The 17,012-nt window shown below is 39.3% G+C and overlaps 1 protein-coding gene across 1 annotated transcript; it reads right to left on the bottom strand.

The window, feature by feature from the left end:
* Positions 1-8,219: 8,219 nt before the first annotated feature.
* LOC124146314 (neurogenin-1-like) lies at positions 8,220-9,317 on the bottom strand. Its single transcript, XM_046516559.2, has one exon. It carries the CDS (start codon positions 9,214-9,216, stop codon positions 8,764-8,766), a length of 453 nt encoding a protein of 150 aa, XP_046372515.1. The 5' UTR covers positions 9,217-9,317; the 3' UTR covers positions 8,220-8,763.
* Positions 9,318-17,012: the final 7,695 nt, after the last annotated feature.

Here is a 17,012-nt window from a genome sequence, read left to right as displayed (position 1 = left end):
TACACGCACACGTATATCCACACACTGCCATACACATGTACATCCATCCACGTCGCTGTAAAAGTTCAAACTCTTTTTAGCGTCCCCTTTAAACTCCATTTCACCTCATGGCGTTGGTCCGGAAATGTCGATTTCACTGGGATCAGTGCTTCCGGTTTCACGGTACACTAAACTACGGTTATAACGAACACGCTTATAACGAACTGACGGATATAACGAACTACTTTTTTGGTCCCGACTATTTGCTGTAGTTATGCTGTATATATGCTTATAACGAACTACGGTTAAAACGAACTAAAATTAGTAGTCCCTTTGAGTTCGTTATAACCGTACTTTACTGTACTTGGTTGAGAGGAAATCTACCTGTGTGTTGTTACGCTTACTTTCCTAGTTTTCAAGTTCGTCACGTCTTCACACACGCATTCAGAACAACATTTTCCTTGAGGAATTATTAACGACGGGGAATTAAATAATCCCCATTACTCAAATATGCCGGATATCGACGATATGGTTATCAGTTCGCCAGTAGATGTGCATTATTCAAGCATCAAGTCAAGTCCCCCTGAGCAGTTTACTGCGCTGCAACAATGTAACTGAAATCAAACGGACACGCCCGCATCCTTAGCATGTTTGATATTACGGTTTTATTGCGCTGTCCATTACGATTGCGTCAATCAACAAAATAAATCTCAGACGCTTTTGTAGAAGCATGTCTGGGTTATTTATGGTTAAAGGGGAAAACGTATGTTTATTTTAAAACCGTACTGTTATAATAAGTAATTATTAATAAGAAAATTCAGAAGTGTATTCATGCTTTTAAACAATGTCGGGCGTCATCATTTAAAAACTCAAAACAAAATGTTTAATGACTGATTTGCAGCATATTTTCTCTTTCTATGGCGCCTCTTTAATTCAGATGGGTGTAGTAGATCCTCCCGTTTGTCATATTACGACATTTTGGGGTCCGGGTTTGAGTCCCAGAAACCTGTAGCAGTGGTACAAAGTGACTCAGTGGATGGAGTGGTCGGGCTCGGTTACTGGATTGATGGCGTGCCAAAGCGACCCGACGGCGTGACTTTGCTAATAATGTCAACAAACAAACAAACTAACAAATAAACAAACAAAAACTTTCATGTTATGGGTGATTAACTACCTATTCCCATGCCGTGTATGTGAACCCTTTTCTGTGGACAGCTGAGTTTGTTTGTTTGTTTGTTTGTTTGTTACTTACCGCCGCACTCAGCAATATTCCAGCTTTATGACGGCGTTCTGTAAATAATCGAGTCTGGGGCAGACAATCCAGTGATTGATACCATGAGCATTGATCTACTCATTTGGGATACGATGACATGCATCAACCAAGTCAGCAAGCTTGACCACCCGATCCCGTTAGTTGCCTATTACGACAAGCATAGTCGCCTTTCACGGCAAGTATGGGTTGCTGAAGACCTATTCTACCCCTGAATCTTCACGAGGACAGCTGAGAGTTTGAGTGGGTGTGGCTGTGTCACTGGGAATCTCTCACCAACTCTTCCTTGATAGCATGCTGACCGTGTAACTAGAACATATTACCAACGTGTTGGTAAAATTATTGTTAGAACGTACTTCGTTTACAACCATTTGGAATATCAAGTGTTTATTTAACCTACATGTATGTCTTTAAATAATCGAGTCCGCACCAGATATTCCAGTGATTGACATCATGAGCATGGGGTACGATGACATGCATCAACCAAGTCAGCGAGCCTTACCACCCGATCCTGTTTGTCGTGAGAGGCGACTACCGTGACTTGGTTGATGCATGTCATCGTATCCCATTTGCGTAGATCGATGCTCATGATATCAATCACTGGATTGCATGGTCCAGACTCGATTATGTACAGACCGCCGTCATATAGCAGGAATATTGCTGAGTGCGACGTTAAACAACAAACAAATAAACAAACACACATGTATGTAGTGCATTAAATACAAATACACTACATGTACATGACATCTGTTTATGTTAATTAAAAAGTTGAAAATAACGATCATGATGGGTTAAGATGCACAAGGGGATGAAGCTAAAAACATTAAGCATCTCAAAGGCAGCTTTCCTAATTAGTATGTTATCTCTTAAAATAATTATTCCTAATATCCATGGTGAACTGACTACTCTAACAATTGTCTATTTACAGAAGCAGATATGGACAGGCTTATCTCACAAACACGAGAGCATATTTGTTGTCATGAACAACCACCCTCTTTCCTTTATCACGCGCATTCGCATCCGATTCTCAGATCTAGCAGCCTATTCTCACCTCCATATCAGCTCCAGCAACCTATTCTCATCCTCTGTTCAGCTCTATCAGCCTATTTTCATCCCCGTATCAGTTCTAGCAGCATATTCTCATCTCCATGTCTACTCTAGCAGCATATTCTCATCTCCGTATCAGTTCTAGCAGCCTATTCTCATGTCCATGTCTACTCTAGCAGCCTATTCTCATCTCCGTATCAGCTCTAGCAGCCTATTCTCATGTCCATGTCTACTCTAGCAGCATATTCTCATCTCCGTATTAGCTCTAGCAGCACATTCTCATTTCCGTATCAGCTCAAGCAGCCTATTTACGTCATCTGTTCAGATCTAGCAGCCTATTCTCATCTCCGTATCAGTTCTACTAGCATATTATCATCTCCGTATTAGCTTTAGCAGCCTATTCGCATCCTCTGTTCAACTCTAGCAGACATTTCTCATTCCCGTATCAGTTCTAGCAGCCTATTCTCATCTCCATGTCTACTCTAGCAGCATATTCTCATCTCAGTATCAGTTCTAGCAGCCTATTCTCATGTCCATGTCTACTCTAGCAGCATATTCTCATCTCCGTATTAGCTCTAGCAGCCTATTCTCATCTCCGTATCAGCTCTAGCAGCCTATTCTCATCCTCCTTTCAACTCTAGCAGCATATTCTCATCTCCGTATCAGCTCTAGCAGCCTATTTTCGTCATCTGTTCAGATCTAGCAGCCTATTCTCATCTCCGTATCAGTTCTAGTAGCCTATTCTCTTCCTCAGTTCAGCTCTAGCATCCTATTCTCATCTTCGTATCAGTTCTAGTAGCATATTATCATCTCCGTATTAGCTTTAGCAGCCTATTCGCATCCTCTGTTCAACTCTAGCAGACATTTCTCAACCTCTGTTCAACTCTTGCAGCCTATTCTCATATCCGTATCAGGTCTAGCAGCCTATTCTCATATCCGTATCAGCTCTAGCAGCCTATTCTCATATCCGTATCAGCTCAAGCAGCCTATTCTCATATCCGCATCAGTTCTAGCAAACATTTCTGAACCTCTGTTCAGCTCAAGCAGTCTATTCTCATCTCCGTATCAGTTATAATTGCCTATTCTCCTTGCCTTATCTGCTTTAGTAGTCAATTTTCATCCCTAGGTTTCCTGGATGGATTTCGTCATGGAATACTCCTCAAATTGTTTGGGGGCAAACGGACAGAATATTTCTATTACTTTAAGCATCCATCTCAAACAGACATCGGTGTTTTAGAATAAATATTACAAATTCTTCAAAATTTACCCACACCCACAACTGTTTTTGTGGCCATTAACGTAACAGATAACTTGAGATGAAAATATATTGGGCCTGTAAAGTAAAATATTTGAAGATTGTCCGAAAGTGGATTTTCTCATGGTGATATTGTTCAGATACAAAGCAATTATATTGAGAAATCGTTCCTGATGTATGCTGTGTGGACATCCATATTAATTCATAGAGCATAAACATATGTCAATTAGATAAACAAACACGACAAGAGTGATGAAAAAAGAAACCCCTAATCGAATTGTTTATGATATTTCTAATATGTTTATTCATTTGAAGAAAAAACACATAACCCTAAAATTGATAAAACAAATATTTTGCTATATTATACATTCACATAAAAAAAACCATGTTTTTAAACACACTTCAGTGTTAAAGAAAATATTTGAAATTGCATATTGTAGCACAGATACACGCATTAAGTTTAAAATTATTTGGGGGGGGGGTTTATCACACTAAAACATGTTTTATGCTAAGGTTACGTTTTAATGACAGTCTAAGCTTCCATAATTGCCAATTTAAGGAAGATCTTAATCATAACGGTACAGTTCCTTTCATCAATCTAAAAATCCTAATTTTGTCGGAGAGTAGCGTGCACTTTAAAACGTCGTTATTAACACTACTCTATCGCACGACCCAAAGACCTGGAGTTTCATCAACAGAAAATCCTTGACAGTCTCACAAAACAATACCCCGCCATTATCTCATCAGTGTGGAGTTAATGCTAATCGTCATATGGTAACCGTACGTTGACAAACACTTAATCGGCCCCATAACGGCTCAGCCAATCAGAAGGCAGTGTAAATATTTCAGTAAGACCAGGCTGCAAGCACGAAAACTACCCAAGCGTGACACACACACAAACCAGCCTTGTCGGGGCCTTTGTAAACATGGGACGGCCTGGCTTGTGTTACCGGTATTCTCGAAAGATAAACTGACAACTGGGGTTTCTAACTTTTTATAGTTTGGGTTATTATTTATAGCTTTTCACAAATGTATTTTGTAGTTTTCTTCGGTAATGATGTACTGATTAAACGCCCAATACAACGTGACGCTTGATAATGTTTTACATTTTTTAAAATTAACACTGTATGAGTAAAGAGTTGGAATATTGGGATTTTTTAAATAGAATTATGTGAAAATTAGTTTTCTTACAAAACATAATTGTTGTAATTTCGAACAGAAACAACAAAATATTGATAAAACTATTATGAAATCATTTCACACTCGCGTATTGATAATGTTGTATTTGTAATATGATATGTTATAACATTAATATCAGAAAAAAATATTATTAGTGTATCTAGAATTTTATAGCCAGGATATACGAAGTAAATGTTGAATGAGTCGATTTTCATCCCGGGATATAAGCTATTATTTCACTGTTACATGAACCATAATCACTTTTGAATAAATGAACCTGTACATATTATAAACACATTCGAGTAAAAGTTACATTACAAATTTAAAGAATTATAAATAGAAATTTATTTAATGTTGAAATATCATCTCTGCTTTATTGTTCATCGTGTGTTGTAAGATGCAAATATAATTGTACCTTGGAACTATAGTTTTAATTTATGTATTATTATATACAGACGATCGCCGCGAATAACTGCAAAATTGCTGGTGCGGCGTTAAGCAATATTCACTCACTATACAGACGAAATATAAAAGAAAAATAAATTAATTCTAAATTCTCCCCAAAGTATATTTCCCAGAATTAATGTTAATGAATTAATTGCGATACGCCTTTAGGGCCAGTACGACAGGTGACATCCGCCAGAACGCTCCTAGTCGATTAAACAGGTTGCTTCCAGAGAATTGATTAAAATTTGATAAAAATCGATTTGATCTAATGTTAAAGGTTTGGTCGATTATTGTCTCGTGTGTTTTTGTTTTTGTAAGTCGTTCTTTGATTATGGGTAGAACGTCACCCCCCAACCCTTTTGGCCAGACATTCGGAATCAATCATTCTTTTCATCACTGTACATGAATAATATATATGTATTTGGGCGAGTGTAGGGATTCCTTTAAACCCTAATGTCAAGCTGGCGTTCTGCCCGTCTACAGAATGCTTGCCGATCTCCATCGTTAATTATTCACCGGTTCCCCTCAACAGCCGGTCGCCACCCGGTTGTAAGTGTGTTCATCATGAGCTGAATATATGAAAGGGTAGATTTGTTTCTACACTCGCTTAAATGGTTGAGCAAATTAAGAATGTAAGAATCGCGTGGAAGTGAGTGAGTTTGGTTTAACGCCGCTGTGAACTTTATTTCAATTATATTACAGCGTATCAGTTGATGTGGGCGGAAAACATGGCGTGATGCAGATCTATGTTAACCATTTTGGCAACTTGGTTTGTATACTCCCCAGGGAGTTGAGAATGGAAACTGGAATGAAAACGGATCCTGTGGTTGGGGAACAAATAAATCCGCATTTGAGCAGACACTAGTACCTGGATATATAAATATAAATATATCATATAATAATAATAATTTTGATGAAATACGCGAGCAAGGATAACCCTCACAAACCTGGAAACATTGATCGTAGGTTTGTGGCACGCGTTACATGCCCCTAGTGCTCCCTGAACTGAAATCGGCAAATTCTTTCAGTACAATGATTTCTTGATTTAGAAATTTGTTAATCTGGCAAATTTCACAAAGCAACATTAGCGTTAAGAAGGTAAAAAATCTATGCTAAAGAGTTGGAGCTACGACGGTCTTAATCTTGGGGAACGGAAGCATGGACGATTTCACTTTGGACGCCACCGTCCGGATAAACGGGGGCTCGCTGTACCTCTATACCGAACCCACGCGAGTGTATTTTGTCCCTCTCAATACTTAATCATCCCCCTGAAAATATCGGTTGTCTCCACTATAAAAAGCATGTAATATTAAAACACTGTGTTTTTACTTAGAAAGATTCGGGTTGCGTCTAAACACGACCAATTCAATACCACGTTATTAAGCATGTGATACTCTGTATGCTTAAGCAGAATTATTTACCATTCACATACATTGCTTACATCTGGAATTGTTCATATCAAAGAAAGACTTCCCATGCTTAATGCGACGCGGCTGTTACAATTTGTGAATGTTTTAAAGGTGGTATTTACACAGAGCAAATATTACATAACCTTATCTGAACCTACGTTCACGCGTTATAAGGGGAGTGCATTATAAACTGCCGCACAAAAGAAAGTATGCCCTTGAAAATTGGATTTGGTAAATTAATTACAAACATTATCGTTACTTGGCTAACAACAATCGCTGAAACACTGCAAACTTAAAGCCCAAAACGCAACAATGATATCCGTATCAAATACATCATTATCGTTTAACCATTTCTTGTTTGTTTCATTTTTAGCCACCATCAAACATTGGTGTATATTTTGTTTTGCCTGGCAGTTTATGATAAATATGTATGACTTGCATACCCGATTATATCTTCAGATATAATCCCGAGGGATACTCGAGGGAGGCAACTTGAATAAAATTGAGGATAGGTGCAATGGGGGTTAACGTCGCGTCCAAGATTATTGCACTTGTATAGCGACGTCATGCATGTGTGTGTGTGTGTGTGTGTGTGTGTGTGTGTGTGTGTGTGTGTGTGTATTTTAGCCTCTTAATGTCGTGGTATTGAATGGGTTGTGTTCAAACGCAACCAGAATCATTTTAAGTAAAAACAAAGTGTTTCAATGTTAACGCCAGGCAGGGTAACAACAAGTGCCACCTGTAAACGTCTTTTGGTATGACGCGGCTGGGGATCGAACCCCGGACCTTTCGCTCTCCGAGCCGACGCTCTACCACTAGACTTATAGACAACGATTATAGGTCGATGCAGTCTTAATGTAAATAGCTGTAAGTATGGAGAAGAATCTGGATTTTCATTAGATATATTTGCATTTTCATTTCCGAGCTACACATTGATACATTCTCAATTTATTATCAGAAAACACGTTTGTGTTATCCAATTGTTAGAAGAATGGATGTGTTTCATATGACTACAATTAATCAGACGTGGCTGTTGAGTATTGCAACACACAGCCTTCCAAATGTGTTCTAAACTTGTCTTGAGTGGTATACATAAACACAGTTCAACAAGGAAATAAATTTTAGTCGACTTAAGCGAACTTATTGAACCATTTCAGTTTAAAAAATATGATAACGTGTACAAAAATAGATGGAAGCTGGATCCACGAAACAAATCATCCCCAGAAGCGTAATGTAGCATTGCCCAAGTCTGAAACCTGTCATTGTTGGCATTAGCTGTCATTAGTCAGTGTACGTTTCTATTAAGCTTCCCTGTTTCAGTTTGTTTGATAATTAAACATGAACGCCCTTCAGGCGTTGTGGTATTAATTAGGTTTTTTTTATCGAATGGTTACACAATGAAGGGTTTATACGAATTCGAACAGATAGTAGCTGTGAGTAGATTTGACTACAACTTGAAAATTTCCATGAAAGTTAAACACCATGTCTATCCTAACAAAGGATATTGATATTTAGTTTTTGCATTATTCTGTTTGAATAGTAGACGTACACTGCCTGCATCAGTGCTGTAATGTCAAGAGTAGTCACTCTTACCCAGGCTTATTCAGATGAGATCACGTAAGATGCATTTCTCAATAAATATTTTATTTTCAGTCGTTACAAAATAATTAGCAATTGTTCCAAAAGCCGAACAATATCGCTGGAAGATCCATCGGAACATGTACAATAAAGTCACATATAAAATATACCAATATTACCGAGGCAAGTAATATATTATTGTTTATGTTGCATATAGCCATGTCATGCAAACCATTTGGGAAGGTGAGTCATTGTTTACCTGGCTTCTGAATCACTGTTGACAATATGACGGCTCCATTGTCAGAAATAGCTACAGGAGATAATAACGATATCTCATTTCCATCAACAAATCCGGCACGATTAAACTATGTACACATGATTACACTGTTAAAGCTATAGTACAAATTGCACTAGCAAGAGTAAGATAAGTCCCATTGTCATCAATAGACAGTTAATGTCATTTGTTCAATGCACAATGGCCTTGTCACATATCCCACTCAGATGTGACTAAATCCTTAAATTCTGTATGATTCTGAAAGTCCATTGGTCTTTGTGATTTCTTCAAAAATCTTCTTCCGTGGTCCCTTGTGAGATTGTCTTCAGTCTTTGTCCAGCAACTCCTGCAGAGCTGCAATGTATGTCTGTGCCATTTGAAGGGTTTCATATTTGGACAACTTTCTGTCGTCACTAAATGCCGGTATGACATCCCGGAGTTCGTCGAAGGCGACGTTGAGACTCTGCATTCGTCGTCGTTCACGTGCATTGGCGGCGATGCGGCGTCTCCGAAGGACATCTCTGCCCCCGTTTCTTACAGGAGGTCTCATATAGAGGTTTGTCGTCTTCATCTTCTGGAAGCTTGGTCGGTCGGAATCTGATCTCCTTATTACATTGTCTATAGAATAGGTCCAGGATTGGTTGGAACCATCCTGCAACGGCCTGTCCGACAAAGCAGGTCTGGTTGTAGTGTCCGAAGAGTATATGAACTGACCACTTACGTAATTCTCTCGGTCAGATGAACTGTCCAGATCCCCACTTCTCTTCCTGTCAGACATCGTTCAACGGCTCTGTCAGTTCCTCAAAATGACACTCACACAGATCTCGATCAACCGCTTCAAATAGACACTTTTACAAATATCTCGGAAGTTTCACTAGCTGAGAGGAAATGGTCCCCTTAAATATTAAATTGATCCTGTTGGAAATCGATATACGAGTATTGATAAATATTTCACGAAAAATCGTCTATCCAGCCAATGAGAAAGGGGCGTTCCGCTCGAGTGCGCATGCCTTCAATGGCCTCACTCACATGACTTCTCGTCAATAGTTGAGCGCCGCCCATCTCGCGTGGTCACGTGCTGAGGTGAGACCCGTGAATGCTCCAGCGCGACTCTTTCTGTCTGGCACATGTCATGGAATCAATCAATCAAACACAACCTTTGTTCTAGGTCAAGGGTCATACAAATACTCAGCTTTACCTCGCGCCTCGCACGTGGCTCCTTCCAAGATCAAGTAGCAGCAAGGTTTTTTGACGAAGTTCTAGTGATTTCCACACTTTACTCGTTGTAATTGTTTTCCCCTCTACTTGAAAAATATTAATTGAAACGGTGTAGTATTGAAGCCTTGTAATCCGATGAATAATCTGTCGTACTGGAGAGATTTGAAACTTTACCATTTTGTCGTTGACGACCACAGAAACAAAGTAACGGTTCTCAGCGAGTGACAGGTACACCATATACCGGTTTCTCCTCAAGTCCCCGACAATTTATCACAGCATACAGACTACCATGGTCAGAATGTAAAGTTAATATATTAATTAAATATAAAGGGCGTGTTTACTGAACATAAAATGTGAATTTCTCATTATTGTGTACAGCGTCAATAAATAACATTTTATCATATTTTTATCATGTTATCCAAACACATGTGGAAAATATATTCTCACAATTTAAACAATAAGTATGTTTTGATGAAATGTTTATGTAAAGGGATAATCTAATTTTAAAATCAAGAAATCTCGTTATCCTTTACTGTTAGTATTTCCGGGACCGTCATTTCGCAGTCACACATTCTCCGTTAAAATGGATTCACCGGGATGGTATCGTACGGATCAATGGGGTTTCATATGAAACAGAAAACTTGTGGGTATAAACATGTACACAAATATGTTCAGACTGGGATACAAGCGACAAAAAAGCCTCTGACTGTGATCTGATCACGGAACTATATAGGTCCTTGATGAGACGAAGCATTGAGGCAGATGGGAGAATACTGACAATTAATGATAAAGTGTTAGATGTAGATATATTCTATTTCTATGAATGAAACTAAACTCATTCATTCATTTCTAAAAGCCATTTGTTCTTATCAATAATGAAGTCTGACCCGACTTCCGGGTTTGATGATTCAGGATTGAGTGAGTGAGTGAGTTCGGTTTAACGCCGCTTTTAACAGTATCCAGTTATATCGCGGCGTGTCAGCTTAATGTGGGAGGAAAGCCCGAAGTGATGCAGGTCTCAGACGTTTACCACCTCGATGAAACCCACGAGCACGGGTATGGTGCTGACAACCCTAGAAACATAATTGGGGCGAACCGGGATTCGAACCCACAATCATAAGTTTCTGGCGTGCCCAAGGGACGCAACTCAGCGAATCGCGGCGCCTTAGACGACTGGGCCACCCGTGCCCCCTTCAGGATTGAGAAAAGCTCTACATCCTGTTTGACGTACCTACATGGGGATCGAGTGATCGGGCTCTGTGACCGCGTCGAACGTTGCCCTTAATATCAACCACTAATTCCAATCCATCCAGTCTCGATTCATTGCATTCGACGTTATATTGTTGGAATATTACTGATTGCGACAACACCTAACCACACTACCGGGCAAAAGAAAGTACACATTGAAAATAAATTGGACTTGATAAAAAAATTACATAACGTTAGCCGAAACACTGTATGAAATACGTCACCATCGATTAACTGTTTCTTGTTTGCTTCATTTTAGCCACCATCAAATATTGGTGTATACGTTCTTTTGCTCGGCTGTTTATACCCTACATAAAGAGTATTCGAGGTTTACACTTAAAATAAAGTTGAAACTGCAATTAATAAAAGCAACAAAACCCTTTCCATATTCATAAGAAATATCTGCCCAAACAGAGCCGATTGAACGATTCCGACTTTAGTATGAGCATATATCAATGAATCACTATGAAATAGTGATGATACTAGGTGTTCGCGAAAAGGTGCGCGTATCCTGCCCCAACGGTGGCACCCGTCACAAACACATGCAATAGCAACACATGGTACAAGTCAAAATAGGGAATTGCATCTGACATAATGTTTGTCACTGATGCGTCAAATTTGGAAGTGTCCTCCACATGTCTACAATACAACTTTTTGAAAGCTTTACTGAGGCCTTGAATGCTGTAACCTTGATGAAACAACTTCTGAGCAAGATTTGTATGACGCTCTTTGAAGTCTTGGTAGAAAGAGCATGCTCGATTGTACCTAAAAATGCAGACACAAAGGGCTGGAGCTGCAGGAATATTGCTCGACATTTAGGGAAATTTGACTTTTTGAAAGTTGAAGTCATCCCTCTAGTCATGTTGTCTTGTGGAGAGTGTGTTGTCAATCTGAATTTTCATGCATTGATCCAAACATGAAACAGATGAAGCGATCTCATTGGTCTCCTTGATTTGTAGTTCAGGTGGGTAAATCAGTGGAGTGGAATTGGCTATTTGGTGGTTATTGGATATATCAGATCATCGATATACCTGAAGCTTAAGTTAAACTTCTTGGTCAATTTACCTTGTTTTGACTTTGCCAAACCGAGCAGAAATTCTGATTCATATGAAAGAAACAGATCAGCAAGAAGGAGAGCGCAATTGGTGCCAATGGAGATGCCTACTTCAATTCTTGCCTAAATGGGGGCGGTCGGGTAGCCTAGTGGTTAAAGCGTTCGCTCGTCATGCCGAAGACCCGGGTTCGATTCCCGACATAGGTGCAATGTGTGAAGCCCATTACTGGTGTCCCCCGCCGTGATGTTGCTGGAATATTGCTAAAAGCGCGTAAAACCATACTCACTCACTCACTCTTGCCTAAATGTCTTTCCCCCAAATTTAAGATATTATCAATGAGGAAATCCAGTGTTTCACAGATTGTTTTCTCAGTAAACTTCAGATGGCATTTGCTTTCATTTTTCACAAATTGTCCTGAACCTCTGCAGATAGATAGGTATCTATATCTATGGTCACCACGTTTTGTAACAAAAGCCCCATGGATCAAGGAAGGAAGTTTTCCCATAAGTTTGTCATTAGGGATTGTGGTGTACAAAGATGTAAAAGCAAATGTTTTGACAGAATTGAGCCTGGTTCTTTACTGAGAAATACTCCACGTCTTGGAACACCAGCGTTTCTTCTTTACTGGCTTCATTGATTTAACGCTGAAGTGTTATTACGGCAATATCACCTTTTGAGCACGAATCTTGCATGTTTTATGGAATAAATTATGATGATCGAAATAGCGTTTTTAATGCTTGTTTGAATAACATGAAAATGACATTTGGATAAAGATGAAAGAAACAATTGCGAGATTATCCTGATGGGTCACAAGTTAAAAAGATCTAACAGTTTCTTTTACCAAAAAACGACCGTTTACCGTTTAAAGTGGTCACTTTCACATTGTTCCCCTAGACAACTATGATGATTTGATGAACGGAAATCAATCACATCCCGAGGAGCATATCGGAAATACCCATTTAACATTTTTAGCCTCCCTCACTATTTTCTTTGTAATGCGGAAGTAGCGTATTGATCTCAAACTAAGATGACTTTTGAACCCCTAATGTGTTTTCAGTTGCAGTGATGCGGTCAAAATGAACATGTCTGATACATCAATTAATGCGAGTTTCTACTTAGGTAAGGGTAACGCTTGTAGTCCAAGAACAACTGATAAAAGAGGAGAGACGCGCAACGTCCAAACAAAGTTGCACCTGGACGAAAAGATCGATCACTTTGATGTCCACGATCTGAAAGAAACAATTGAAGATATTGACGATTGATAACCATTCTCTCACCTTGTTACACCTTGATATTGTCATTAAGCGTTCATGTATCGATATGTTTTCATAATCCCACATGTCACTGTATAAACTAATTAAATTGTGCACTTGATGAACGGAATAATACGTGTTTATTATTACACTTATAATTTCGAATGCAGGAAAGATCATGCAAGATTAAACTGCTCACTAATGAAAGTTTAATGTGAATATAAACACCGCTTTATGAGTATGCTATTAATTATATTCAAACGGTTTGAATATTGTCTTTGGGCAAGGTGGACTAGTGGTCTATATATAATTTTCAAGAATAGTCCCCCTTAACGTTCACGATCCGCTCAAATCTAAAATCCAGATTCGAGTCGATTGCGGTTCTTATGTCTCTCTCTCTCTCTCTCTCTCTCTCTCTCTCTCTCTCTCTCTCTCTCTCTCTCTCTCTCTCTCTCTCTCTCTCTCTCTCTTCGAACCCCGGTTCGCCCCGATTATGTTTCTAGGTTTGTCAGCACCATACCCGTGCTCGTGGGTTTTACCGAAGTGGTAAACGTCTGACACCAGCATCACTTCGGGCTTTCGTCCCACATTAAGCTGACACGCCGCGATATAACTGGAATCTTGTTAAAGGCGGCGTTAAACCCAACTCACTCACTCACTCTCTCTCTCTTGCAAATTATATTGTGCTATACACATTAACCTTTACTCTGATAACAATGTGGACAGTAACTAACACAGCGAAACCAGGGGCGGTCGGGTAGCCCAATGGTTAAAGCGTTCGCTCGTCACACCGAAGAACGGGTTCGATTCCCGACATGGGTACAATGCGGGGTAAAATCAAACTCACCCTCTCATAGCAAAGTCAGTCACAAGGGCTTGAACGCAAATGTATGTTATCACCGATTGCGAATGTATATGTAATCATGTTATTCACCAGAGTGAGTGAGTGAGTGAGTTGGGTTTAACGCCGCTTTTAACAGTATTCCAGTTATATCACGGCGTGTCAGCTTAATGTGGGAGGAAAGCCCGAAGTGATGCAGGTCTCAGACGTTTACCACTTCGGTGAAACCCACGAGCACGGGTATGGTGCTGACAAACCTAGAAACATAATTGGGGCGAATCGGGATTCGAACCCACAATCATAGGTTTCTGGCGTGGCCAAGGGACGCAACTCTGCACAGCGAATCGCGGCGCCTAAGACGACTGGGCCACACGTGCCTCTTATTCACCAGAACCACACGGGCATCTGACTAGATCACATTTAATATGGTATGTATCCGTTACCTGGATGCAGTGTATGAGTGAGTGAGTGAGTGAGTGAGTGAACGGGAGTTTATCGCTTAACGCTACAATACTGATCTTACATCTAAACAAAGCGATGGAGTGCTTAAACATGCGTGTGAGTGAGTGAGTATGGCTTTACGGTGATTTTCCAAATATCCATGGACAGTGTCATGCATTGAACCCATGGCGAGAATCGAACCCAATTTGTCAAAGCAAGCACTTTAACCACTAGGCCACCCGTGACGCCTGTGACAGGAACAGTATTCTGTTCATGGTGGGCAGGTGTATACCTGCCAGCTATATTACATCCACGCTTTGTTTTTAAAGCCGTTATCATATACAACGAAGGAGTATGGGATACAAGGGTTATGATATGAACGCTTTGTTTATAAAATCATTAAAATATACATTATAGGAGTAAACATAAGCAGGGTATTTAATAGTCTAGAAAATGTGTTAAGTAGTAAATGGTAGATAAAATATTAAACTTATCTATTATTTCCGCAATTTCATCAACATTCGTCCCGTTCTCCATTTCTTAGTAATAAAGTGTCGGGCAAATGAAGATATACGGTTGACCCATGTTTGATGGTGGGTGAAAAAAAACAAGAAATGGTTATTTGTCGGGGATGTTTTTGATACGGGTATCATTGTCAGTTATGTTTTGGAACTTGCAGTGTTTTCAGTATCGTTTTGATAACGTTTGTAATGCTTTGGTCAAATCCAATTGTCAAATCTCTTTTGCCCGGCCTTTTTATTTTTAACACGTTAACATTATAATCCTACTCATGACAAAATGATAAAATAAACATATCGTGTTTACAGTTATGTTCAATACAAAAATGTTAACATACATGTCCAAATTCAATGTTAGTTTCTGACGTTCACGGCGTTGCCGAAAAATTTGTTCTATTCAGGGTACGTTCGAAATTTTATACCAAATTTATATCCTTTTTAGCGGTAACCGTATGTCTTTCAATGATTGTTTATGCGTCTAATGTCATTTAGAGAACTGTGTTTAAAGGCAGTAAAAATTAACACACATTCACAGACGGGTTACAGCGTTCTCGTGTTGGCTTCACGTCCATGTTTAACCGTGCCATATAATTCCCCTCCAACTGTTTTTTCCCTTTTTTTTAGTTCAGTGTTCGACGCAGTTGATTGCTGTTTCGGGTGAACGACTTATAATGACTAATTTTCATTTACTGTGCTTATCCACAAACGACATTTTAGGATAATAAAAATAACAAAACAATCAATTTTAAAATTATTTATTTCCTGACACTACTCGCGTCAATGGCTATATATTCTGATAATGTTAGCTTACGATTGAATAACTCTCAAAAGGGCGGAATGGATCGGGGAACACGCTTGTTCCCAGGGAGCAACGACAACGATTGAGCCATGAATACCCGACACACTCGATTTACTTGCTTCGTATGAGATGTGTTGTTTTAATTGCGCATTGTCTTCGGCGAATCTTTCGCACACCGAGGATGACGGACAGAACAGGGCGATAGAACAGATTGAAAGATTCAGCAGGTGCCACGGCCAATTCTACTGAATCATGCAATTTTGCATTAAAACCATTATAGTAAAAGCACACCTTGAAATCAGGAAACAATCTTTACAATCTTCACACGCCGACGTAAACCACATTCACAGTTTTTATCTCGCGCTCCGCACGTGCGAGACTGCTCACTGAGGGACACGTCATTGTTGGTGATTGTTGCGCTGCATGAATTCAGTTGGAGAAATTTCCCTGATTTCATAAAAAAGGGCCTTTTGGAACAAAAATGAGCACCTAAATCGCATTTATATTTTTTTACGGGCATACAGTCGTGGGATGGTGTGAGGTTTGGGTTGCCCATTGACCAAGAGCACAACACTGAATCACGAGTTGCTGTGATACCGTTAATCTTTTTACCCAAATGTTGAATATAATTAATCAATGCCGTTTTATAGAAGATGGCTGAGTCTTGATAATGCATTTATTCAGCTCTAAAGACTATTTACCGAGTTAATGCGGAAATTCAGAATGGTAATATATTCACGTTTCAGGTAATACATAATTGGTAAACAGAGAGCGATTGTCGGGAATGAAATAAAAAACCGGGACGCATTAGAAATAGTTCTTAGCGCCGGTTCCACCGACGTGGTTTTTGTTGTCAAGGTCGTTTCCTATACAACCTGTTATTACGGCATCAACATACTATATAACGTTTTGTCAATGGAATTGATACCGTGTTAATTTCAAATATTATAATTACTATTGAATTATCAAATGAATTAAGATTAGTGTGCCGTTATTGTATTAACTTTTAAACATTGCTTGAACCAAAATATATCAAACTGACATAAATATAAAAATTATCATTTAGTTTTAGAATACCTGTGTATGCGATGAAAGTGTGTGAGTTTGGTTTTACGCCGCTTTTAGCAATATTCTAGCAATATCACGGCGGGGGACACAAGAAATGGGCTTCACACGTCGTACCCATGTCGGGAATCGAACC

This window comes from Haliotis rufescens, unplaced genomic scaffold (assembly GCF_023055435.1).
Source record: "Haliotis rufescens isolate VD_foot unplaced genomic scaffold, xgHalRufe1.0.p SCAF_11, whole genome shotgun sequence".
Lineage (NCBI taxonomy): Eukaryota > Metazoa > Mollusca > Gastropoda > Lepetellida > Haliotidae > Haliotis > Haliotis rufescens.
This window is presented reverse-complemented; position numbering and strand designations above follow the sequence as displayed.